This window comes from Ostrinia nubilalis, chromosome 12 (assembly GCF_963855985.1).
Source record: "Ostrinia nubilalis chromosome 12, ilOstNubi1.1, whole genome shotgun sequence".
In the NCBI taxonomy this organism is placed as follows: Eukaryota; Metazoa; Arthropoda; class Insecta; order Lepidoptera; family Crambidae; genus Ostrinia; species Ostrinia nubilalis.
In genome coordinates, this window is record NC_087099.1 from 16,140,543 (window position 1) to 16,165,156 (window position 24,614).

At 40.0% G+C, this 24,614-nt stretch overlaps 1 protein-coding gene across 1 annotated transcript in view; it reads right to left on the reverse strand.

Moving 5' to 3' along the window:
• Positions 1 to 24,614, reverse strand: part of LOC135076429 (choline O-acetyltransferase) — a gene marked incomplete at its 5' end in the record, with an annotated part of 82,852 nt that continues 58,238 nt past the window's right edge. Inside the window, 10 exons of the mRNA XM_063970896.1 lie at positions 1 to 318; positions 3,532 to 3,732; positions 4,128 to 4,317; positions 4,698 to 4,820; positions 5,310 to 5,530; positions 6,090 to 6,268; positions 6,888 to 7,065; positions 8,121 to 8,237; positions 8,740 to 8,920; positions 11,622 to 11,794. Coding sequence (XP_063826966.1) covers positions 103 to 318; positions 3,532 to 3,732; positions 4,128 to 4,317; positions 4,698 to 4,820; positions 5,310 to 5,530; positions 6,090 to 6,268; positions 6,888 to 7,065; positions 8,121 to 8,237; positions 8,740 to 8,920; positions 11,622 to 11,794 — 1,779 coding nt within the window. The remainder of the gene's footprint in view (positions 319 to 3,531; positions 3,733 to 4,127; positions 4,318 to 4,697; positions 4,821 to 5,309; positions 5,531 to 6,089; positions 6,269 to 6,887; positions 7,066 to 8,120; positions 8,238 to 8,739; positions 8,921 to 11,621; positions 11,795 to 24,614) is intronic.

Sequence of the window (24,614 nt, forward strand, 5' to 3'; positions counted from 1 at the left end):
TATTCATTTCCTTATAATAATCTTTCGTGCGAACAATAATATAAGAGATCATCTTGTTTAAAAGACACAAGTGTGTCAATACTTTTCCAAATCTTAGTTGTTTCAGTTGTCAGGTTTTTTGTTCTGGAACATGAGTTTCATGGAGTCCAGGGCTTCCTCCAGCGACTGCCTGAAGGCCTCGGTGTTGGTGACGCTGGAGGAGGTAAAAGAGGAGATGCAGAAGATGACGCAGTCCTTCTTTGGGTTGTAGCTGCAGCCGTAGCCGTCTGGAACCACTGCGCCGTAGCCCATGAATGTGCCGTCGGTTGTGGTGGCCACCTGGGGAGCGAGATGTTTGAAAGCTCATAAATATAAGTCGCTTCAAGCATAGGTACCAGCGCCACCAGACACCAGCGCTTATTGGCATACGAATAGTTACGGCTTAAAGTTAGAGCTTGCAGTATAAGCAAATGGAAGAAAAGTTATTAGTCATTTGTCTAGTAAGCTACTATCTAACGTGATGGGCGTGTGTGATACTATAGTCTTATATATATAGACAAAATTCTACGTGCTCACGGACCGGGCTTTAGTCATACATAAAATTCGCTTTTACCACTCTGTTAGCGTCAAATCAATATCGCTGGTACATACCCGCTTCGAAAAAGCTGTCTGACTTGGGCTTGGAAACAGCAACGTATTCAATCAAAAGAGTAGCTAAGTCACATATACATCTACTGTTCTAACGCATCTTGGAGATTATCAATTGTTTGGTATGCAGCTACCAACCTGACTAGTTTTAAGCTTGCGGATTGCCTCCTCGAACAGCTCATGTTTCTTTTGCTCCTGCAAGAGGTAACTAACCTGGCTAGTGCTGAGCTTGTACTCGATCATCTGCTTGTAAGTGGGGTCGGTGAAGAGCGCCGGCAGCGAGCCCAGCGCCTCGCGCGCGGCTTCCCGCAGCCCTAGCAGGTGGTTGTCGATGCCGCGGCCCAGGATGTTAGTGCGGATTCCTGGATGACTCAAACTTGGAGTGCAGTTGTGGTTTTGTTCCACAGTCGATGAAGCACATGATGTCGTGCCATGCGTGCCATCCAGGAAGATTTAATTAATGCTACTGACAACGCCACACTTGTAGCGGAGTTTTGGGCTGACGCTGTGTAGGTTTGTTGTCGACATGACAAGGAGAAGGATGTTGGCTTCCTTAATGGAAGTTTGCTTGCGGACTGCCTCCTCGAACAGCTCTAGTTTCTTTTGCTCCTGCAAGTGGTGACTAACCTGGCTAGTGCTGAGTTTGTACTTGATCATCTGCTTGTAAGCGAGCCCAGCGCCTCGCGCGCCGCCTCGCGCAGCCCTAGGAGGTGGTTGTCGATGCCGCGGCCCAGGATGTTAGTGCGGATTCCTGGATGACTCAAACTTGGAGTGCAGTTGTGGTTTTGTTCCACAGTCGATGAAGCACATGATGTCGTGCCATGCGTGCCACCCAGGAAGATTTAATGAATGCTACTGACAACGCCACACTTGTAGCGGAGTTTTGGGCTGACACTGTATAGGTTTGTTGTCGACATGACAAGGAGAAGGATGTTGGCCTCCTTAATGGACGTTTGCTTGCGGACTGACTCCTCGAAAAGCTCTAATTTTTTTTTATTCCTGCAAGGATGGTGACTAACCTGGCTAGTGCTGAGCTTGTACTCGATCATCTGCTTGTAAGTGGGGTCGGTGAAGAGCGCCGGCAGCGAGCCCAGCGCCTCGCGCGCCGCCTCGCGCAGCCCTAGCAGGTGGTTGTCGATGCCGCGGCCCAGGATGTGGGTGCCGATTCCTGGATGACTCAAACTTGGAGTGCAGTTGTGGTTTTGTTCCACAGTAGATGAAGCACATGATGTCGTGCCCTGCGTGCCCAAACAACTGCACGCAGGAAGATTTAATGAATGCTATTGACAACGCCACTCTTGTAGCAGAGTTTTGGGCTGACGCTGTATAGATTTGTTGTCGACACGACTCCTTAATGGAAGAAGTTTGCTTGCGGACTGCTTCCTTGAACAGCTCGAGTTTCTTTAGTTCCTGCAAGACTGGTGACTAACCTGGCTAGTGCTAAGCTTGTACTCGATCATCTGCTTGTAAGTAGGGTCGGTGAAGAGCGCCGGCAGCGAGCCCAGCGCTTCGCGCGCCGCCTCTCGCAGCCCTAGCAGGTGGTTGTCGATGCCGCGGCCCAGGATGTGGGTGCGGATTCCTGGATGACTCAAACTTGGAGCTGGGCATGGCCGAGCGCCTCGACGACCGCCGCTTCCAGGTCACGCAGATGGCTCAAACTTGGAGTGCAGTCGTGGTTTTGTTCCACAGTGGATGTAGCACATGATGTCGTGCCCTGCGTGCCCAAACAACTGCACGCAGGAAGATTTAATGAATGCTACTGACAACGCCACTCTTGTAGCGGAGTTTTGGGCTGACGATGTATAGGTATGTTGTCGACATGACAAGGAGAAGGATGTTGGCCTCCTTAATGGAAGTTTGCTTGCGGACTGCCTCCTCGAACAGCTCATGTTTCTTTTGATCCTGCAAGTGGTGACTAACCTGGCTAGTGCTGAGCTTGTACTCGATCATCTGCTTGTAAGTGGGGTCGGTGAAGAGCGCCGGCAGCGAGCCCAGCGCCTCGCGCGCCGCCTCGCGCAGCCCTAGCAGGTGGTTGTCGATGCCGCGGCCCAGGATGTGGGTGCGGATTCCTGGATGACTCAAACTTGGAGCTGGTCATGGCCGAGCGCCTCGACGAGCGCCGCTTCCAGGTCACGCAGATGGCTCAAACTTGGAGTGCAGTTGAGGTTTTGTTCCACAGTCGATTAATCACATGATGTCTTGCCTTGCGTGCCCTAACAACTGCACGCAAGATAATTTAATGATTGCTACTGACAACGCGACTCTTGTAGCGGAGTTTTGGGCTGACGCTGTATAGGTTTGTTGTCGACACGACAAGAAGGATGTTGACCTCCTTAATGGAAGAAGTTTGCTTGCGGAGGACTGCCTCCTCGAACAGCTAGTTTCTTTTGTTCTTTAGAATGGTGACTAACCTGGCTAGTGCTGAGCTTGTACTCGATCATCTGCTTGTAAGTGGGGTCGGTGAAGAGCGCCGGCAGCGAGCCCAGCGCCTCGCGCGCGGCTTCCCTTAGCCCCAGCAGGTGGTTGTCGATGCCGCGGTCCAGGATGTGGGTGCGGATTCCTGGATGACTGAAACTTGGAGCTGGGCATGGCCGAGCGCCTCGACGAGCGCCGCTTCCAGGTCACGCAGATGGCTCAAACTTGGAGTGCAGTTGTGGTTTTGTTCCACAGTCGATGTAGCACATGATGTCGTGCCCTGTGTGCCCAAACAACTGCACGCAGGAAGATTTAATGAATGCTATTGACAACGCCACGTGAAACCACTCTTGTAGCGGAGTTTTGGACTGACGCTGTATAGGTTTGTTGTCGACACGACAAGGAGAAGGATGTCATGATGGAGGTTTGCTTGCGGACTGCCCCCTCGAACAGCTCATGTTTCTTTTGCTCCTGCAAGAGGTGACTAACCTGGCTAGTACTGAGCTTGTACTCGATCATCTGCTTGTAAGTGGGGTCGGTGAAGAGCGCCGGCAGCGAGCCCAGCGCCTCGCGCGCGGCTTCCCGCAGCCCTAGCAGGTGGTTGTCGATGCCGCGGCCCAGGATGTTGGCCTCCATGATCGAGGTCTGCTTGCGGACTGCCTCCTCGAACAGCTCGAGTTTCTTTTGCTCCTGCAAGAGTGGTGACGGTTGAGAACTTGTCACAGCATTTCTATCATATTCTTTCTAGGATTTTGGTGAAATGTAGTCATATTTTAGGGAGGGTCTGAAGTCTCACTGACGTTTAATGTAACAAAAACTCGCCTTTCTGCACTGCTGCAATAGCGAGAAATCTGACTCAATTATATCTATGCTGTGCTTCAGTCACACGGAAGTCTCATGGGAAAGTTTTCGAAAAATGATGGCTCATGAAGACTAACAACTCCTAGGTTGTGACTTTAGATGTACCACGACACAAAAGAAAATGAGAAACATGTATTTGAGCATATAGTTGCTGCAGCTGCAGTCAATACCAGGACCTAAGATCCATCTACACTGTAACCTTCGGTAAAGGCAAGGGTCCTCACCCCGTACAAGTTAAAAGAGACCTTCTTCTGGCCGTCGTCGGCGTCTCCGAGGGGCGGAGTCTCGGCCGTGCACATAGCGGCGGCCCAGGCCAGGGCTGCGTCGTGCGCCGACCTGATGTTGTCCACGCGACCGTTGCGGAAGCGCCGTAAGGAGGCCGACTCGTAGGTGGAGACGAGGTAGCCGTACATCCTGAAATACGAAGATATTAGATTCTCAGGCATGCTCTAGTTCTTTCTATCTGCCCATCATCTCAACAAACGTAACTAAACAAATATGATCATATTTTCGGCTTGAAACACATTATGGCAATTTTGGTTTGATCTCCCTCGCAGCTACAAAGGCATGATAACTGCCTGATGACATCATGGTAATATCATCATTAGGTTATTTTTGGTCTCTGCAGCACGAGCAGAACCCTCCCTAATTTACCAGAAGTAAATTGAAGATTTAGCCTACACTCCTTACGGTAGCTAGACTGGTTGAGGATGTCTGATGTGTCACGTAAATTGTCCTCTTGCGACATTTTCTGGAACAAAAATGGTGGTGTAGAAAATGGTGAAGGTTCTTACTTGTAGTAAGCGTACTGGAGCGCGAGCTGGATGTAGACGTCGGGGCTGGCGCGGCAAGACTTCATGAACTCGCGCCCGTAGCCTGTGTACGTGTACACTTTGTGGTCCAGGTCGCCTATGGCTCTGAAACATAAAAACATGACAATGTTTTTGCAGTTGTAAGAACACAGACACTTTTACATGACGATTTATACAAGCAGGAACGTCTGAAGAAAGGAATTGTAGAACTTGGCGGAAAAGTGACCCTCTTAATTAGGACAGTAATTTCACAAGTTTGTGCATGAATCCACTGAAACGAAGATGGGACTTACAGACCAGAGGTCAACAGGTCTTTATTTTGACGTTGATTTTGCGATGTCCTTAGTCTAAAACGTACCTGTCTAAATCCCTGGCAGCAGTCTCGATGGTCCTCTGCACATCTGTTGTTACATTCCAGCTCATGGCCTCTGGCGCAGGTCGGTGGAGAGGCGGTCCGATACTATAGTCAGGATAGTAATGCGAAACTTTGTGCTAGCCGCCCAGTGGCGGCTAGCACAGTTTCAGTAAACGTGATCGAAGCTTCCAGCGGTCAACAGGTCCGATGCTTCGATGGCTCCTTAATCTATAACGTACCTGTCTAAATCCCTGGCAGCTGTCTCAATAGTCCTCTGCACATCTGGCGTTACATTCCAGCGCATAGCCACAGGTGCTGGTAGCAGGGCGGGGGGCGGGGCAGGTCGGTCGGCCACCTCGGCTCGAGCTAGGGCGCGTTCGGCCAAACGAACAACCGCCACCCCCTCCGCCGCGCTGTGCTCGTAGCACATGCCTACCATGCCGTCCGAGGAGATGATAAGCTGAGGGCAGGGAAATTGGCATAAACAATATGGTAGTGCAAGTACAGGTTACGAAAATTTCTAATTTTCAGTGTAGTAACTTGTGTCTTTTAAAGCTCCTGACCTTCTGGTCAAGCTGGAGTGCTGATGTTTTGACCATATTTGGGCCTGGGCGGAGGCGAGTCGACAACTATTTATTAATCGTATCGTAATTCCAAGCCGACATATCTAAGTCATGATGAAGTAACACTGGATGTGCTCAATCCAAAGGTGTGTGGCCAAGGAAATACAGACAGGTAAGTAAAGATTTTGCATTGCGCTAGTTTATGACCAGTTCACTTTACGTTACTGGGTTACAAGTTCAATAGACACTAGAGGTTATTTTCTTTTTTATAATAACGAGTAGGATGTGGGACTCGTAGGTATGGTTCTCCCTGCACGGTCTTGTCGAACCAGCGGTTGGCTAAGTGGTGCCTAGTGCCTGCGCCATGCATCGCAGCATAGCGTTAATGGCCTCGTCCAGGAGCACAATACAGTGTTTTAGACATACGAGTACAGCAGAAGAAACAAGAAGTCTCACCTGCACGGTTTTGTCGAACCAGCGGTTAGCGGAGTGGTGCCTGGTGCCTGCGCCGTGCATGGCGCGCAGCATGGCGTTGGTGTCTGCGTCCAGATCGGGCCGGTCGCCGCCGCCCTCGTCCAGGCACACGATGCACAGGGCTCGAGAGATCAGCTCGAGGTTGGTGCGGTTGTTCTCATCTGTAAAATGAATGTGTGTCAATCGCACAGGTGATAGAACCTTAACAGGGACAGCGAGAACAAGAGCACATCTTGTGCTGGAGAATGGAGAGCATTCGATGTTAGTCCAATGAGGGCTATCGTTTTAGCGCTCACCAGTTGGCGCCACTGTAGAGTAAGGTCCTGTCACTTGCTAGTAGCGAAGACAGTGGCGCCGACTGGTGAGCGCTAAAGTGGTAGGAAGACTATCGCATTTGCACTCATCAAGATGGCGCCACTGTAGAGTAAGGTCCTGTCAATCGCCAGGGGTGCCAACTGTTAAGTATAAAAACGATAGCCCTCATTAACATTAGCCCAACCAAATTAAATAATTTATCATCCAAATAGTATGTTACAACTTTGTACAATTGGTATTCTTGGTTCGTGGCGCTGAAATTCCTGGGCAGTTTTTTATGCAGAACAAGGCAGGTATTTTATCGCAATCGCACCTGATGTGAAGTGAGATGCAGGCTACGTAGATGAATTGCCAATCATACCCATCTTTGAAAACCTTTGAAGGGAAAGTTGTCCAAACCTTCTAGCTAATTGACTTGAGACTCCTCCAGAGATGATCCTGACCAAATAATAAGGTTGTCCGTACCTCTAATCAGGTGTTCCCTGGCCTTAGCCCACTTGTCCCGGTCCATGGACGTCAGCAAACCGACGCGGGGAGCAAGGGGTGCTCCGGCCGCGTCCACCATGGCATGCAGTAGCTGTGCCTGCATCTCGCCAGGGGTCAGGCGTCCGCGGTCGGCAGCTTTCACCGGGATCGGGTAGAACTGGGGAAAATATGATCGAATTAGTTCATCAGTTGGCCAGACGTATTCTAGAGATGTATTTTGAAGAATCTGTATTTGCCGTCGCACAATATTCATAAAATAAACGGGTTTTATCAATATTTTGATGTTCAGAGTCAGAGAGAGCGCGGCGCTATCGGTTTACGCATTGCTCTTGCCTACATTATTTAGAAAATTTATTGAAAGATTTTTTTAAAAATTTATTAATTGATCATACGCCTTCCAAAAGAGATTTGCCTATTTCTTTCAATGTCATTTGCTGCAACATAATTAAGATACTTAGTTTACAAACTTCCATCTAAACTGTTGAAAGACGCATTTAAGTAACCTAAAGGCATATTCAAATTTACTGTAGTTTGCTTTAGTTTTCTAATTACATTCGTGGGACCGCAATGGCTCAAACTTTCTCTAAGAGCCAAGTTAAGAGATAAAGTGCGCCGTAAGTACCGACTGGGTTACTCGGGCCTAACTTAATAAGCCGGGACATTGTCGAGCGCAAGTTGAATACTGATTGAAAGTGCTGAAAATACTTTATCTTTGTTCGGGACTAAATTCATTGTCGTCGCCCTCTAGCAACTTAAGTTTCCCTCGGATTATAGACTTAAGGCTGAATCGTTCTCATGGAGATCAATCCTACCCTTTTTACATTCATGAAAAGTGAAGGTTAAGGAAGCATCTGGATGCGGGCAGCTCAGGACCAGTCGTTGTGGAAAATTTTGTGGCTTTTGTCAAGCAGAAGAAGTCCTTTTACTGGAACGTGTGGCTTACTCTGCCTGTAGGCAGGACCAAAAACGTGACTATGCTCTCGGTAAGCCATATGAGACATGAACGCAGGACATACCATCGGCGGTTGCCTCAAGCATTCGTCCGCGTTCCCTACACTCGGAATTTGGCACGCTTAGTGCAAAGCCCAAACCAAACAAGGCGTCATGTCACCTTCAGTCTCCAGCGAGCAGCACGGACACCCTCGTATCAGCTGCCTAAGTCCTACAGATTATTTTCTACCTTACTGTCTTTGACATATGGTCTTAACTTACGTAGTTCCTGCAGGCCACGATGACCAGCTCCTCCTGTTCCCCCTCCCCCCGGGCGGGCAGCTCGAGACGGTCGCGGCCCACCTCCGCGACCCTGCAGACTCCCAGCAGGCGGTAGAACTGCTCCATGCACAGCGAGGGAGCTAGTGCGTTACGAGGGGCTCACCCTGCCCAAACGCCGGGACCAAAAACCTGACTATGCTCTTGGTAAGCCATATAAGACATGAACGCAGGAACGGTTGCCTCAAGCATTCGTCCGCGTTCCCTATACCTACTCTGCATTTGGCACGTTTAGTGCGGAGCCTCAACCAAACAAGGCGTCATGTTGCCTTCAGTCTCCAGCGAGCAGCACGGATACCCTCGTATCTGGTGGCTGAGTCCTACAGATTAATTTCTACCTTACTATCTTTGACATATGGCCCTAACTCACGTAGTTCCTGCAAGCCACGACGACCAGTTCCTCCTGTTCCCCCTCCCCCCGGGCGGGCAGCTCGAGCCGGTCACAGCCGACCTCCGCGACCCTGCACACTCCCAGCAACCGGTAGGACTGCTCCATGCACAGCGGGGACAGCCTACAGATTAATTTCTACCTTACTATCTTTGATATAGGATCTTAACTCACGTAGTTCCTGCAAGCCACGATGACCAGCTCCTCCTGTTCCCCCTCCCCTCGGGCGGGCAGCTCGAGCCGATCGCGGCCGACCTCCGCGACCCTGCAGACTCCTAGCAGGCGGTAAAACTGCTCCATGCATAGCGGCTGGCCCTTCTCGCGGCTGGTGGCGCGCTCTAGCGGCAGTTCACCTCTGTTGAGAGAAGTATATTGTGGTGATAAAAAGCATTAGCGAGTTTCTTGTTGCTGTTAAATTTTTTTTATGCTAAATATGCTTGTGTTACGAGTGCGTTCATCACAATAGTTCAGCATCGGAGTTGGCACCAGCGTTGCTTAGATCTCGAGTCAACCAGTCCGACACCTTCACCGTTCGCCTATTTTCGCTTTTAAAAACTTGTTTAAAAGCGACAATAGCCGAATTTATTTCTAATTGTGAGCAATATTTATTTAGACGTTGGTAAAAGCAAAATAACATTTAAAAGGTCACAGCATTAATTAAAAACTCACAAAAGCTTTCTTCAGCAGGTAATTAGCATGAATAAAAAAGCAAAGGCGCTATGCTAATAAGACGTCTGGTGTCGACGACCAAGTGACCGCGACACGCGACCACGACACGACACGACACGACCCGGCACATAAAACGTAGATATCTTCATATTAAACAAAATTAAAGTCTGTTGCACTGTCGATTGCACGAAATATGATAGACGACAAAGATCTGTTTTAATTTTGATTGCATTTTTTGTTTTTTTTTTCCCCTAATCTTAATTTAACTATAATTGAAAACCGAATAAAATGTATGCAAGAAACTAAAAATGCTTGAAACGGAACGGTTTATAAAAACCTTGAAAAAGAGGGGTAGTTACGAAAAAACTTTTTTACGACTGCCGTGCAACTGAGACGTTTTATCATACTGTTCGGTAAAGTGAAGATTGAAATTTTGAATAAGATATCATTTAGCGGTTTATCGGTACGTACACTTCCTACTACATTTCTAGCGATAAAAATGTTGAAATCTTTACGCAATATTTTCTTCAAATAGTAGCTACGTCGAATGAGCTTGATTGCACAAACAATATTAAGTAATGAATTCTCCTTCTCGGATCCCTCGCTGGGCGGCTGGCTTTACTTGTGTCTGTTACTTAGCTAATTGCGACCATTCATTACGTGTTTAGTACCTACCTGCTAGAAATATTTATGTATTTTAATATGATGCTTGTAAAATTTTGGCTTTCTTGTATTTTGTAAAATGTAAATGTGTGCGTTTGGTAGAACTTTTGCATTAACATTTGGTTAACGTGACGATCACAGGCCGGAAGACGTAGCGTGGGCAGGCCTCCCACTAGGTGGACCGACGATCTGGTGAAGGTCGCGGGAAGAACCTGGATGCGGGCAGCACACGATTGTTCGTTACGGAAATCCTTAGGGGAGGCCTTTGTCCAGTACTGGACGTCATTTGGCTGAAACGAACATTTGGTTGGGTTACCTATTTATAAATAGTGTTTAACTTTATATCGTGATCGCATAAGACAGCAATATGAGGTAGATTAAAATAATTTTACATTATTGTCCTATTCGCTTACTTATGACCTAAATAATTTTAGTGTGTGACGGTGATTATGGGGTAGAAGAATTGAGAGATTGTTAGCAGTAGCGGCGTAAGGGGGGGGCGGTGGGGGCGGTCCGCCCCGGGTGCCAAGCATCAGGGGGTGACACAAGTCGCGCAGATTAGTACTCACTGGCACATCTGCATGGCAAATCTGCGGTTCTGTCATGATACGAGAGGGGTGGGGGGTGCGATTGTTTTTCAATCTTCGAATCGGGAGGTAACCCCAAAAATCCTGGGGGGTACCAGGGGGTGCCATAGGACTTGTGACGGGGGGGGTGATCGCCCCGGGTACCAACCCATGCTACGCCGCCACTGATTGTTAGTTCTATTTCACTTGCCACTAATCGCGAATACCATTGTAGTGTGTGACAGTGCTCGGCGAAATTACTTATCAATATATGGGATAGAATTACATGATTCTTTTCCACATACGATCGATCACGTGGACCCAGTGACGACACATTCATTGCAGTAATGTGAAATATTTTTGTGGGGTAGAATTAGATGATTCTACCGCGCGTATCATTGTTCGGTTAGTAGACTCAGTGGCGAGTAGTATGTGACGGTGCTTGGCTGGCTTGGCGAAATATCATTGTGGGGTAGAAGAATAAATTATTGAATGATTCTACCTCAAACATTGCTCGCTTGTCCAACTACTAGATTAGTAGGAACACTGTCAGTTTAGTGTAAGTTTTGATGTGGGGAAAAATTTTACTATAATTTACTTAAAACATAGTGCTTGCAATGTAGACCTAGGTAGATAGGTCAATAGGGAAACAGTTTAGTTTGAGTGTGACGGTGCGTAGCGAAATAATATTTCGCTACGCACCGGCAATTCTACCCCATATTCATATTATGAATATGGGGTAGAATTGCCGATTCTACCTCGCTGCTCAGTCGGTCTAAAATTAGATCGAATATTGATTACAACGAGCGAATAATACTTAATGGTAATATTTACTTACTTTCTAAACATAATATTGTGTTGATTCCCCTGATAACTCATTTATGTAAAGCAATGCGAAAGTGTATTTTATGTTTAGGTATGATACTACCTATTAGTTTTCTTTTTATAAGTAGATTACGCGAAACAACATCGAAGCGAATTTTCTCTTTTCTCACTGGAGGATTCGGGTTTGTAATCCCAACTCCAACTGCTAGACTACCCAGCTTAACAAACCAAAAGCGTATGTGCTGTGATTTTGAAGTCGATTCTTTTTTGCGTTTTTTGAACTGACACATTTGTAACTATAATAGTCTAGCATTTTCTTCAAAAGGAACCCACCGATCCAGCATCTCCTTGTAATCCAGCAGGTCGTCAATGAAAAGCGCGGCCAGGTCAGCCACCTCATCCAGTCTTCCGAAGCGCCGCCGCGGGAACACCATGCCCGGGCTTGAGTTGATGGGCAGAGGCAGTCGCACCTTCATATACATGTCGTCCAGCCACCATTCTGTCACCTGGAGGAAGAGTGGAGGTAAGTGATTGAACTGTTTAGTGTACAATATTTATTTTAGGGTTCCGTAGCCAAATGGCAAAAAACGGAACCCTCATAGATTCGTCATGTCTGTCTGTCTGTCCGTCTGTCCGTCCGTATGTCACAGCCATTTTTTTCCCGAAACTATAAGAGCTATATTGTTGAAACTTGGTAGGTAGATGTATTCTGTGAACCGCATTAAGATTTTGATGCAGAAATAAAAATAAAAAAAATTTTGGGGGCTCCCCATACTTAGAACTTCAAAATTCAAATATGATATCGAGGTTTCTAAAATTTTTTTTTTTCTAAACCGAATAGTTTGCGTGACAGACGCTTCCAAAGTGGAAAAAAGTTGGTCCCCCCCCCCCCCCCTCTCTAACTTCTAAAATAAGAAAATGAAAAATCTAAAAATACGTATAATGTACGTACATTACTATAAAAACTACCAACGAAAATTGTTTTGAACGAGATCTAGTAAGTAGTTTTTTTAACCCTTTGTGCGTGAGTCCGACACGCACTTGGCCGGTTTTTTAATTATGCTACCTTGTGTGTGAGAGACTGGTCTGAGATAGGTTTCCTTTGAAACCAATAATACACCGAACTATAAGTACTCTCTGTCATTAAGCCTTAGGTTCGGAAATCTTCTCCTCTCCTCTCCACTTTGGTGCAAATCGGCCCTTACACCTTACAGTCCATCGTCAAAATGTGTAGTGACCTTTACAAATTATAAGATGACACAGTACTTGATGTGCCAGTCTGTACACTGCCCACACAAAGCTTTTATTTTGATAGACGGGACTATTCCCACCTCTCGTTCCCTCCCAGCTTGACCGCCATTAAAAACCCAATCAATGAAGGTCAAGTTTGTCCTGGTTTCTTTTTATATAATAATTCATAATTCATTTATTCATTGCATCATGTAGTACAACAGTAAGTACCATTGGAAACATTCGTGAATTAACTATTTCATTGGCATAAATCTATAAGAATAGAATATAACAACTGAACCTTTAACATCAAGCAATAGATGGGTTAACCTACCATATTCGATATTTACGGAAAAACTAGCCATTTAGTAGAAATGATTCAGTAGGAAAATATTATTTCTTTTGGATGTAAAAAAACTCAATAATTATTTTGTATGAAATATTTTACTGGAACTACTATTTACAAAATTAATACATACGAGTAAGTACTTTAATATTAATATTATGCTACAATAAAACATCACTTCTTCCTGCGGCGGCTCCAATACGCTAAAAATAACGATTGTACGGCACAGTCGGGCTTAAAAAGAAGATGGTTCTTCTTGGTCTAGTCCTTCTCGGTCTTTTGGTCGTCGTCGTTTTCACTTCTTCGGGAATCCAGAAATTTCTTTTTAACGGCAACAGTAGCTGCTGAGGCATTTCGTCATCCTCACCATCATCATCATCACCAAGACCGTCGGAGTCATCTAAAGGAGAGTCCAAAAAGAAATCGCGTTGCGTTGTTGATTTGACAAAGTCCGTGTTAATAAGATAATTGCGTATTGAATCTACTCTATCTCTCAAAACCTTCGGCTTAGTTGAAGGCTCCAGAACAAAAGGCCTCGCTAGAACGTTATATTTAGGCACTGCCGGTTGTTTTTTCTTTAAAACTTTTTGAATATAATTGTCCCTCCACGAAAAGGCACGACGTTGGTTTTGGTATTCGTCTCTAAAGAAATTGTCTTTGTTTTGGTATATTAGTGGCTTTGGTCTGAGATTCGTCCGTTCTTGATCAAATTTCGGTCGTAAAACTACTTGTCTTGGCACACTCGTGGGCTTGTATACCCTCATATTCATAGTGTCTGGGCGAAACTTGCGCGCTGCGTTAACATTATTTTGCGTCATAAATCGTCGTTGCGAAAAAAAGTCGCCTGTATTCATCGTCATAATTTCTTTATTTTTGCTGGCCAAATGAATTCTCCTCATGATCTTCCTTTGAGTCTTTGGCGAAACTATTTTTATAGGGTACAAGTTTGTTTTAACGAAAGGGTCTAGTAGTTTGACCTTAGTTAAATTTGGATTGAGAGATACGAAGTTCTTAGTAAGTATTTTGTTTCGCCGGACTTTAACTTTTACAGGTGGATTGATGCTTGAGGTTGGCGTTAACTCTTCAGAGCAGTTGGAAGCTTTTACTAATTCTATAAAACTTTTCAAACTTGGATCGACGTGATGACTTAAGTTTCTAAGCAATTCACAAGCTGGGGTATTCTTAATCTTTATACCGACTTGAGATCCTTTGATAGTTGTGTATTTAGATTTTGGTAAATTCTCTTTGAATAATTTTATTCTTGCTTCTAAACTTACAGTGTTGTCTAAATCCTCGGTCGTTGGCTTATATGTATTGTATTTAATTGTTTTTGTGGTTTGGGCACTTGAAGTTACTGTCTGTGTCATATGCGTGCTGATTGGTTTATAACTTGTGGTGTGCCTAGTGGTATTATTGACTAGCATATTATTATTTTCGTACTTTCTAAACAAGTAGGTTCTTCGGTTTAATGGGCTAGGTTTGTCTGTGGCGGTAACAATGCGTGATTTCAATATTGGAGCTATTTTACTTGGGTACGAAAGTGTATACTGTGGATAATGCAAAGTTGTATAAACTTTGTTGGGCATTATATTCATGTGATCACCAGAAATGTTATAACTTTTTGTCAGTGGTTTTAAATCTTTCAATTCTATAGAATGTGATACAAGTTTATCAAATAAATGTTTAGTGCTGTCGGTACTTAATTTTAATGAGCTATTAAATTGTGTGTGTCCTTCTTGATTTTTATCTGTATCATTGCCTAATTTATGGATACTGTTGTTAGAATTAAAAAATGGTTTGCCAATTACGTCATATCTTGGGTTTTCTATTTTTGGACTGGTCTTTTTTGTTAGCCTTGTTATATGTACAACATCAGATCTATTACTCATTTTATCTTGGCCTGTGTTATTTTGTTTGTCAGATGGAATTCTGTCAATGCTACTCTGGTTTAATTTCTTCAACATATTTTTTAGTATAGATGATAAAGTGCTGTTAGATGAGCTTCCTGATTCTCTTAATTTAGTTAAATTAGTATTGTTATTATCATTGTGTTTGATCTCAGCACTTTTCAAGTTCTGTGGTAAATTGTACATAAATCTTCTAGTTATGTTAATTATTGTAGATACATTAGGCACGTTATATGCCTTAAACGTTTTTTCAGAACTTGTTCTGATGTCTAGAATCGTATGATCAGTTGACCATTTGTTGTCTGTATGACGTGACATACTTTCAGTATTTTCGTCTTCAGTTTCAGTAACTGTACTTAACTCATATGTTTGAGTCAATATTTCGGAATACTTAGGTAAATCCATATCAATCGTCGTATTTTTATGTGTTTTGTTTGTCGAGTGCTCAGTCTCTGGAAATAGTAACTTGAAACTGTCTACTTGAACAGTATTTGGAGGCTTTTTTTGTTTGCCTGTTGAAAATTTATTTTTAATGCGTGCTGTTATATTAGGATACAAGATTTCCGAAGTAACAAGCCTTCCAGGTACGCCTGATCGATTAGTTTGAGGCAAGTTTAGTGTAGCTTCATCTGAACTTAAAGACGGTGTAACATCATCATGTTTTGAAGTACTTGTTGATGCAGATCGGGCAGTAAAATGTTCAGTGGTGGTTTCTGCTAATGTCATATCAATTTCTGTCTTAGTGTTTTCTACATAGAGAATACTGTTTGACTGTACATTACCCAGTCCGGTAAATGCATACGGTGTTGCTTTAACTTGGGTATCTTGTGATATTTCTTCGACCAACTGCATTGGTTTAAATGATATAGGAGTTATACTTTGGGTGTCATCATTTATTGTACTATTATTGCCCAATGTAGTTTGTAAACTTGACGGACTATAATTTTTAGGCAAATCACCCAGTCCGGTAATTGCATACGGTGTTGCTGTAACTTGGGTGTCTTGTGATATTTCTTCAACCAACTGCATTGGTTTAGATGTTAAAGGAGTCATACTTTGGGTGTCATCATTTATTTTACTATTATTGCCCAATGTAGTTTGTAAACTTGACGGACTATAATTTTCAGGCAAATCACCCAGTCCGGTAATTGCATACGGTGTTGCTGTAACTTGGGTATCTTGTGGTATTTCTTCGACCAACTGCATTGGTTTAGATGTTAAAGAAGTCATACTTTGGGTGTCATCATTTATTGTACTATAATTGTCCAATGTAGTTGGTAAACTTGACGGACTATAATTTTCAGGCAAATCACCCAGTCCGGTAATTGCATACGGTGTTGCTGTAAATTGGATTTCTTGTGATTTTTCTTCGACCAACTGCTTCTGTTTAGATGATATAGGAGTTATACTTTGACTTTGGGTGACATCATTTATTGTGCTATAATTGCCAAATGTAGTTTGTAAACTTGACGGACTATAATGTTCAATTAGCAAGTTGCTGAATTCTTGTGGTCCATGTAACATTTTTCCAATTGCACTTGTAAAATTGACATTGTTACTTGGAGTAAAGTCAGTGTTGTCTTTGTGTGTAAATTGGTCATTGAATTTTTTCAACGTAGAAGATTCTTTTTTAACAAAACCCACACCTGAGGTAGTAGAATATATAGCTGACGTTTCTTGTTCATTTCGCATTTGTGATGGTTTAAATGTATCGTCTGTTATAGTATTAAGACTCTCAAGTGCGCTGTTAGTGTTTGTTGATAAATCTGGGAATTCCCTATTTTCATGTAACATAACTGAAAAACTGTCGGAAGATGTTTGTTTTAGTGTGCTAGTTTCTATAAGTAATTTACGGTCACTTTCCTGTAAACTTAATATTTTGTCATAATTTTCGATATCTAAGGACGTTAAGCTTTCTTTTTCTCCTTCGTTTTTAAATGTCTCTTTACTTGTTTTATTTTGAAAGCTATTAGTAGTTATTTGGTTAGTATAAATAAGATTTTCTGATAAATTATCGATGTCATGCGCCTTAATCGTATCATGTAAGCTCTTGTCGACTGTCCAAGAAATATCTGTAACGGAGAATAAGTTTGATTTTGATCCGATTTGTTCGTCTAGGGTTTTTGATGAAGTTTTATTGAAATCTTTTGAAAATGTGATATTATTATTATTATTTTCCTCGTTTATATTCATCAAACTTGGCTTTATTGATGCTGTTGTCACCATAATAGGTTTTTGCACTTTTGTTATACTTTTTAAATTCAAATTATTACTATCAGCAGAATCTGTATTACTAAAGAAGCTGATATTAGAGCTATCATTACTTTCTGGAAATGTGAATCCTTTATTGCTTTTTGAAATAACTACAGGTTGCATAACATTTGTATTTTCATCTTTCGATCCATGACTGCTCTTTACGTTTTCTTTCTTTGGTACTGTAGTAAACATTTTGAAGAAAGTTTGTTCATTTAATACCGGGGATTTGTACATAACTTCGGTAGTCATTGTTTGTTTATTTTCCTTAGATACTATGTTGTCATCTTTCAATCTGTTATTACTTGGTATATTTACAGAATATTCAGGAAGCAGATTCGTGGTTGTATCTTTTCTTATGCTTAAGTTTTCACTAACATCAATACTTTTCTTTGATGTGATTTCAGTAAATAATTTTGGTTCTTTTATAGTCTGTAAAGATAACTTATCTGTCCTATCTATTGTGGCATCTTTAGTTGCAAAATATTTATTATTCATAATTGTTAAATGCGTATTTTTGTCAGTTGATTCCTCGAATTGATTAATAGGCATTAAATTAGTCCATTTTTTGCCACTTTCGCGATGTTCATTATTTTCGTCTTTCAGATTAGATATTATTGTGTTTTCGGTAATATCAATAACTTCATTCGCATTATTTTCCGTTGTCAAATTATTGTTTCCATCAGTTATGGTATCTTTGCTGAGCAGCTGTGGTTTGTATGTAGTCAAAATGTCATTACTGGTGGTTCCGTTGAATTTTTTAAGCAACTTAGTACTTACTATTTTCAGTGCTTCAGTAGTCATGGGTTCTGTCAGTGCTTCAGTAGTCATGGGTTCTGTCAGTGCTTCAGTAGTCATGGGTTTTGTCATAAATTTGTTAATTTTATTATTTTCTTTAAGTTCTGTAGAACTTACAGTTTTCAATATTTTTTTTTCCGTATAAACATCTGAAAAATCAAAATTTGACTGTGGCTTCATTACTTGATTAAAATTTTTTAATTCACTTTTGTTGTCATTTAATGTATTAGTAGCAACAAAGTTGCTATTTTCAGCTAACCCAGCTTTTGATGTATTACCTACTGATAAAAATGTTGTATAGGAAACATTTTCAAAATCAATTTTTGCAACAGGTGCCCGTAATATATTTTGAAAATTTTCTAATATATTATATCTAGTTGTGTTTTCAACTATAGCCAACTTATTATTCTGCGTATCATCGTCGTCTTTGTCAGTTGAATCGGTGAATTTATTGGTTATTGTAACAATATTTTCATATTCTTTTAATGAAGGAGTCATTGCTGATAATTCATCTAAATGTTTAAATTGTAGACTGGCCACCTCTGCTCGTTCAGTTGATGGCACCATTGAGGGCCCATTACCTTCAGTTAGTTGAACAATAACAGGATAGGAAACGGTTATTCCCACAGATTTTGTTGAAATTTCTTTTGAATAATTTCTTAACTCATCTGGTTGCGTTGTGATTAATGTGTGCCGTTCTTTTTCAGAAAAACTTTCAGTTAAGAATGTGGGTTTTGTATACTCAGGTCTATCTTTAGGTGTATATTCTGAAAAAGATGTCAAGTTTATTTTTGTGAACTTCTTTATTTGATTGCTACTGATACTTTGTTTCTGCGGAACTGTGTTCGCCTTAAAAGAACTGTCTTCAGTATCGTTTCGAAGTTCACCATAAAAGTGTAATGGCATAGTTGTATTGGGACTATCAGGAAATAGTTTATCAAATCTTTCATTGTCATTTTCGTTAGAGTGATTTGAAGGGATACTCGTTTGTATTATTGTGTTAACCTTCGACGCTATTTCAGCTATATTTTGCACTACTTCTGTAGTAAAACTATTATTTGAATATGTGGCAGTAGATAAGTCTTCTGAGTTTTTAACCGACTTCAACAAAAGGAGGAGGTTCTCAATTCGGTTGGTATTTTCTACAGCATCCTGAGATTGTTGTGATGTTGTGTCCATGGTCGACATTATCTCTTCATCGGTAAATGCTGTGCTGTAAACAATATTATCTTTGTCTATTTCTGTATTATTATCCTTAATATTGCTGATTACACTTGTAATTTTTTTATGATTTAACAAGGAAACTGTGGAATCAAAATCTAATGTCTTTTTTGATGAGCTATTTTCTAGTTCATTTGTTTCTTGACTTATTGTGCTCACTTTTAAGATTTCTGGTTTTTCCAAAGTCCATTTACTTTCATTGCTAAGCGATGTCATGTCTGTTGTTACAATTTGATTTTGAGACGATAATGATTGTACAATATCTAAGTACATTTCCTTATTTACATTACTTTTTACTTTTATTTCTGGAACGGTAATAGTGTATGCAGTTGTAGAAGATAACTCTTTTGGTATCGGTTCATCAATATTAGCCAATGAAATGCCAGGAGTAATTTTGTTAGATAATGTATTTGACAAAACTGGAGTATTAGTCACAGTGGGAATCAAATTAGAAACTGCTAATGTTGGTCTGATAACATTCTGTGGTTCTGTAGCTGTCAAAGTCTGTGTAACTGCAGTAACAACTTCTTTATTGGTTTTGGTTTGAATGAAATTCACATTATTATATTCAACGAAAGAGGATGTATCCGTGTCTAGTACCTGTAGTTCTGTGTTTTTATCTAGTCCAACTTCATCGTACTCTTCAAGCTGCCTATAATGTTCTGGTATTGTCACCAAATTTTTGTCATTACGTGTGTTTTCTCTGCTGACCAATCGCTTCATTTGTTGTTTTGTAGGAGAAATAACACTCGAATATATTTGGTTTAAATTGTTAGTTGTTATATTTGGCAAAATGTTATTGTGATGCCGTACCGTTATGTTTCTGTGATTTTCTCTTGAGGTTCCTGTTTTAGTTACGTACTCAAAACTAGATTTATTGTTATCTTTGAATTCAATGTCATTTACATATACTTTTGTCGATGGTATATCAGTTTCGTAACTTGGCAACGGAAAGAAAATAGTGTCTTTAACTCTTAAATTATTGCTTGGAGGATAAGCTTCATTCGTAATAACGATGTTATGTGCATCGATCGTATTTTTAGCTGGTTTTGTAAATGAGTTCTTAGTCACGTAATTATCTTTATTGATATTAGTGATTATTTCATTAAGTTTTTGTATATTTGTGTATGTTTCAATGTTTGACGTTGTTGTTTTATCTCTAAAAGTATTTTCTTTGACATCATCTGTTTGACCTTTAAAACGATTAAAAGAATCGGTATTACTTACGTTGTGTAATTCATATCTATTGTAGCTTGTTTTTGTTTGATCAGTTATGTCTCTTTCTGTTGAAATAAGACCTATCGTTTCATCCAAATATGTCGTATCGATATTTCTATACGTAGTAATATTATAATTGATAGTTTGGTCTTTATTATTAACAGCTGATTCATTGACCTTAGCACCCGTGTCAACATTATTTTGTAAATAATCTTGAGGTGGTGAAATATTCTTTTTTGAGTTTTTATTATTTAACCCATAAAAAATTAATGTATCCTTTGGCTGTTTTGTTTCATGTTCATTTTTCGTAATCATTTCTATCTCATTGTAAAGACTCTTATCGTTGGTTTCCTTATCGGCAAAAGTCTTTTCAAATGACAGTGGAGTTTGCGTTTCTAATATAACTCGATAGGCAGTGTTATTCTTATTTATTTTCGAGTTTTCAGGTAATGTAAATTTTATATAATTTTGTTCTATCTCAGCTTGATTGGTAGTCTTATTTTGCATTCTATCTCTGTTTGGAGCATCTAAATAAGTGATCGTTTGGGATGCTGGTTGAATGTCTTTTTCTAAATTCACCTTATTTACTTTAAAAAATGCGATTTCTTCTTTCCTGTTTGAAGAGGGTAAAGTATTTTTTTCATTTTTGTCCTCAAGATTATTTTGGCTTTCAAGTTTTGTTTCGATATTTCCATTATGATTACTTTCTAAACTCGAAGGTAAATAAAAATCAGTACTTATTATTTGTTTCATATCGGCAGAAAAATAAGGAGCTTTATACTTTTCTTGATTGTTTTTTGCAAAAATATTCTTCTCAGTTGTTTTGATATCATTCGCTGTCACAAAATTGGTTTTTGGATATACAACAGTATTAAATTCCTGTTGAATAGGCCTCTCTAACACAATATTATTATCTTTAGGTGTTAATGTGATTGGATTAATGTTGGGGTAGCTGCGTGTTTTAGTCATTTCTTTTTTTGTTTGCTGTTTATCAGTAGCAAAGTAATTATCACTAGTTAAAGCATTAGTCGTTGTCAAAATCAGATTGTTATTTTTATTTAAAAAATAAGTAATTGGCATCCTAATTTCAGGTAATTGCTTGTTGGTTATTACTTTTGTAATAGGCTGATCGTTGCTATATAATTTTTCTTTATTAACTTCAATTTCTCGTTGAATTGGCGTCGTAAATACGGCATTATTTTCAATAGCTGTTGTACTTAAGTTCGTATTATACCATACTGTAATTGAATTCAATAAATCTTGGAGGTTTTCTGTATTCGCTGCCGTTGAATGTGAACGTCGATCGTTTGTCTTAACAAAATCCTCAGGGGTATTATAAGTTGACATTAAAATCATATCTAAATTATATTTGATTGTACTGTTTTGTTCACTATTATTTTTAGTTTTCATCCACTTTTTATATTTAAATATTGGAGTTTGAAGTGACTGTTCTGTTGGTTTTCCTGTCATAACAAAATTAGTTATTGTATCTTTATTCTTTTGTTTTGCGGAAGTTTTTATTTCTTCATTTCTCCCAACCCAACTAGATTTGTTGTCTAAATTCTGAGTACCTTTCAATTTGATGCTTTTATCATAACTGTCTGAGCCAACAGGTGCGGTTAAGTCGAGTGGTTTTTGTTTGAGTAGATATTGATCAACATTCTGCTCGGGTGTTTTTTGCAACATAACATTTGTGGTCAAATCTGTGTTCTTTTTGTCTTCTTCTATTAGATCTTCTACATTTTCTCGTAATATGAACTGTTTATTGCTACTTGGTTTATTACTAGCTACATTAGTTTCGTATCTCTCATTGGTTTCTTCTTGAAATGACGTGTCTTGCGTTGTTATTTTATTTTCTGTCGAAACTGCGAACGTTTTCGTTTCTTTTAGCGATGTTGAACTAGATATATCTCTTGCAACAGAATTGCTTATGTCTTGACGTGTTGTACTTTTATTACCTATTGGTTGAAGTAAATGAAAGGTTGTATATTTATTTATATTATTTTCTTTTTGCTTACTAGCATTTTTGATCTCAATAATCGCTGATATCGCGTGTACTGCATTATTTTCACTGGCAATTGGGGCATACATATTTACTTCCTCTTTGTTCTCATTTGTTTTATCTGCTATTAAAGTACTATTCTGGTAAGAAGTTGTTTGAAAATTCTGAGTTGGAGGACTCAATTCGACGTTGTTTTCAAATGAAGATAAATTCTTATTTTTATCAAAATGTTCCCTAGGAATCTGCAAATCAGTGGAATATGGTTTTCCAGACTTGTGAAATATATTTTTATCCGATAATTTCGTAGTATCTTCCTGATTATTTGAATTTAATTTGTCAGAGTTTCTTTCATTGTCATTTAGACTAGGTGTAAATATAGGGCCACTTTTGTTTTCTTGAACTACTGGGTTTTTAACTTCCACAGTTTGCTTTGAACTGGTTTCTAAAAAGATTCTGGTATATTTTCTAGTCGATGAACTAGAACTTTGTAAATCCTCAGTAAGTGTTATCTTGGGATCGGTATCTAATGTCGGTTGGGACGTCATCCCGCTTTTGTTAATTTTAGTTATTTTGGCCATCAATGGTGTATTAACACTTTGTAAAACATCATATGGAGTTGACATACTTGTTGTATTTTCTTCCGTTGAATTAGATAGTTTCGTTGTAGGATTTCTAACATAAATATCTTTCTTTAAAACATTTTCAACTATCGGTGACGTTGTAAAAGCATCATTATAATCAATAGTGTTCGTTTCGTAAACTTGTTCATTTCCAGCTGAAATGTCTAATATCCCACGTGAGAGTAAGTTATTCGTACTATCGATCATGTTAAGAGGCTTAGTGTAGTCATAATTGTGTGTAGTATTTTCTAAAGTTAATATTTTATTTTCGTGATAATAACTATCCGTAATGGTTTCTAGCTTATTATTAGTCGTTGCAGATACACTAGGTACATCTGACCGCTCATCTTGACGTTTTGAGTTTTTTGATAATAAATTATTATTTGACATCATCTGTGTTCCAGATTTGTTCAATGTTTTATCAAACGCAGCTGATAATTTCTTGTAGTCTAAAGGTAAAAATGGATTAAGAAGCATCATGTTGTCTTTGATCTTTTGTTTATTTTCGTCAGTAATGCTTTCTTGTTTTATTTGTTCTGTGAGTTCTTGGTTGCGAATAGTGGAATAAGTATTTATTTCACCAATACCTGAAGTGGTAATTTTATTTTGTTTTACATTTTCGTCGTACATGCTTACTAATGTTTTTATTCTGGAAATAGTGTCCATCAACGATGGAGCTTTGGTTTTATTTTGTATCTTTGTTTCCTCTTCGCTCACATCGTCATCATGTATAAAATCAATATTACACATTGTTTTACCTCGATCCCCACAACATATTCTACTATAGTCACCGTGATGTCTCATCGTTCTAACATCTATGTAAATTTTTATCATCCCTTTTCGTTTTAGCAGTTTGAATACCTTGGTAAAATTCCTTTTTTCGGTTTCAGTCAGAAAAAAATATATTGACTGTAAGTTGCATTCAGAAGCTATAGTCATTTTCATATTCTCAGTGCTTTCTTTTACATCTGAACCATACTTTGTATCTATTATATCAATATCCACTGGTGATTTTGTGTAAAGTGTTTCATTTAACTCTTTATCCGAAATAGTCGGAGAATCTTCGTTAGACTTATTGATATTGTTTTTATTAGAACGCAGTGTTATAATAACTATGATACTGTGTCTCGAGTTGTCCAAAGTGGATGGAAGTTTCGATTTTTGGAATAAGTTGTATGTTTTGATAGAATACTTGTGATATGACTGAGTCTGAATAAGGGTTTCGAATAATAACTGTTTGAGTTTAGTATTGACGTCACTCTGAATAATTGGTAACATATTAGTACTCATTTGAACCACTTTATCTGTAGTAATATCCATTTTCTTTCCACAATTAGAATTTTTCATCAAGTTATCGTGTCCCAATAAAGTATCGTGCATTCTATTTAGTTTTGTAGCAAGTTCAAGTTTCAAGTTTAAACATGTATTGTTGTATATTTTAGTATACAAATCAAGAACTTTTCCGTCGGATTCTTGTGATTCATCATCGATTTGTAAAGAGTTAGTGTCACCGTGAAAGGACTTTTTTCTTTCATTGTCTTTTAACGTCTCGTGCATACACATACATAAACTGTTTAGTAATTTTAATGTCACATCGAACAAATGCTCATCACTGGTTGCAGCGTCCACTGATTGTAATATTTTCATCAAAATGAGACTGTCACTAGCACTGCGCACTGCTGTGTTATTCACTGTTGTAGAACCATTTGTTGCGATTATCAGATGGAACAA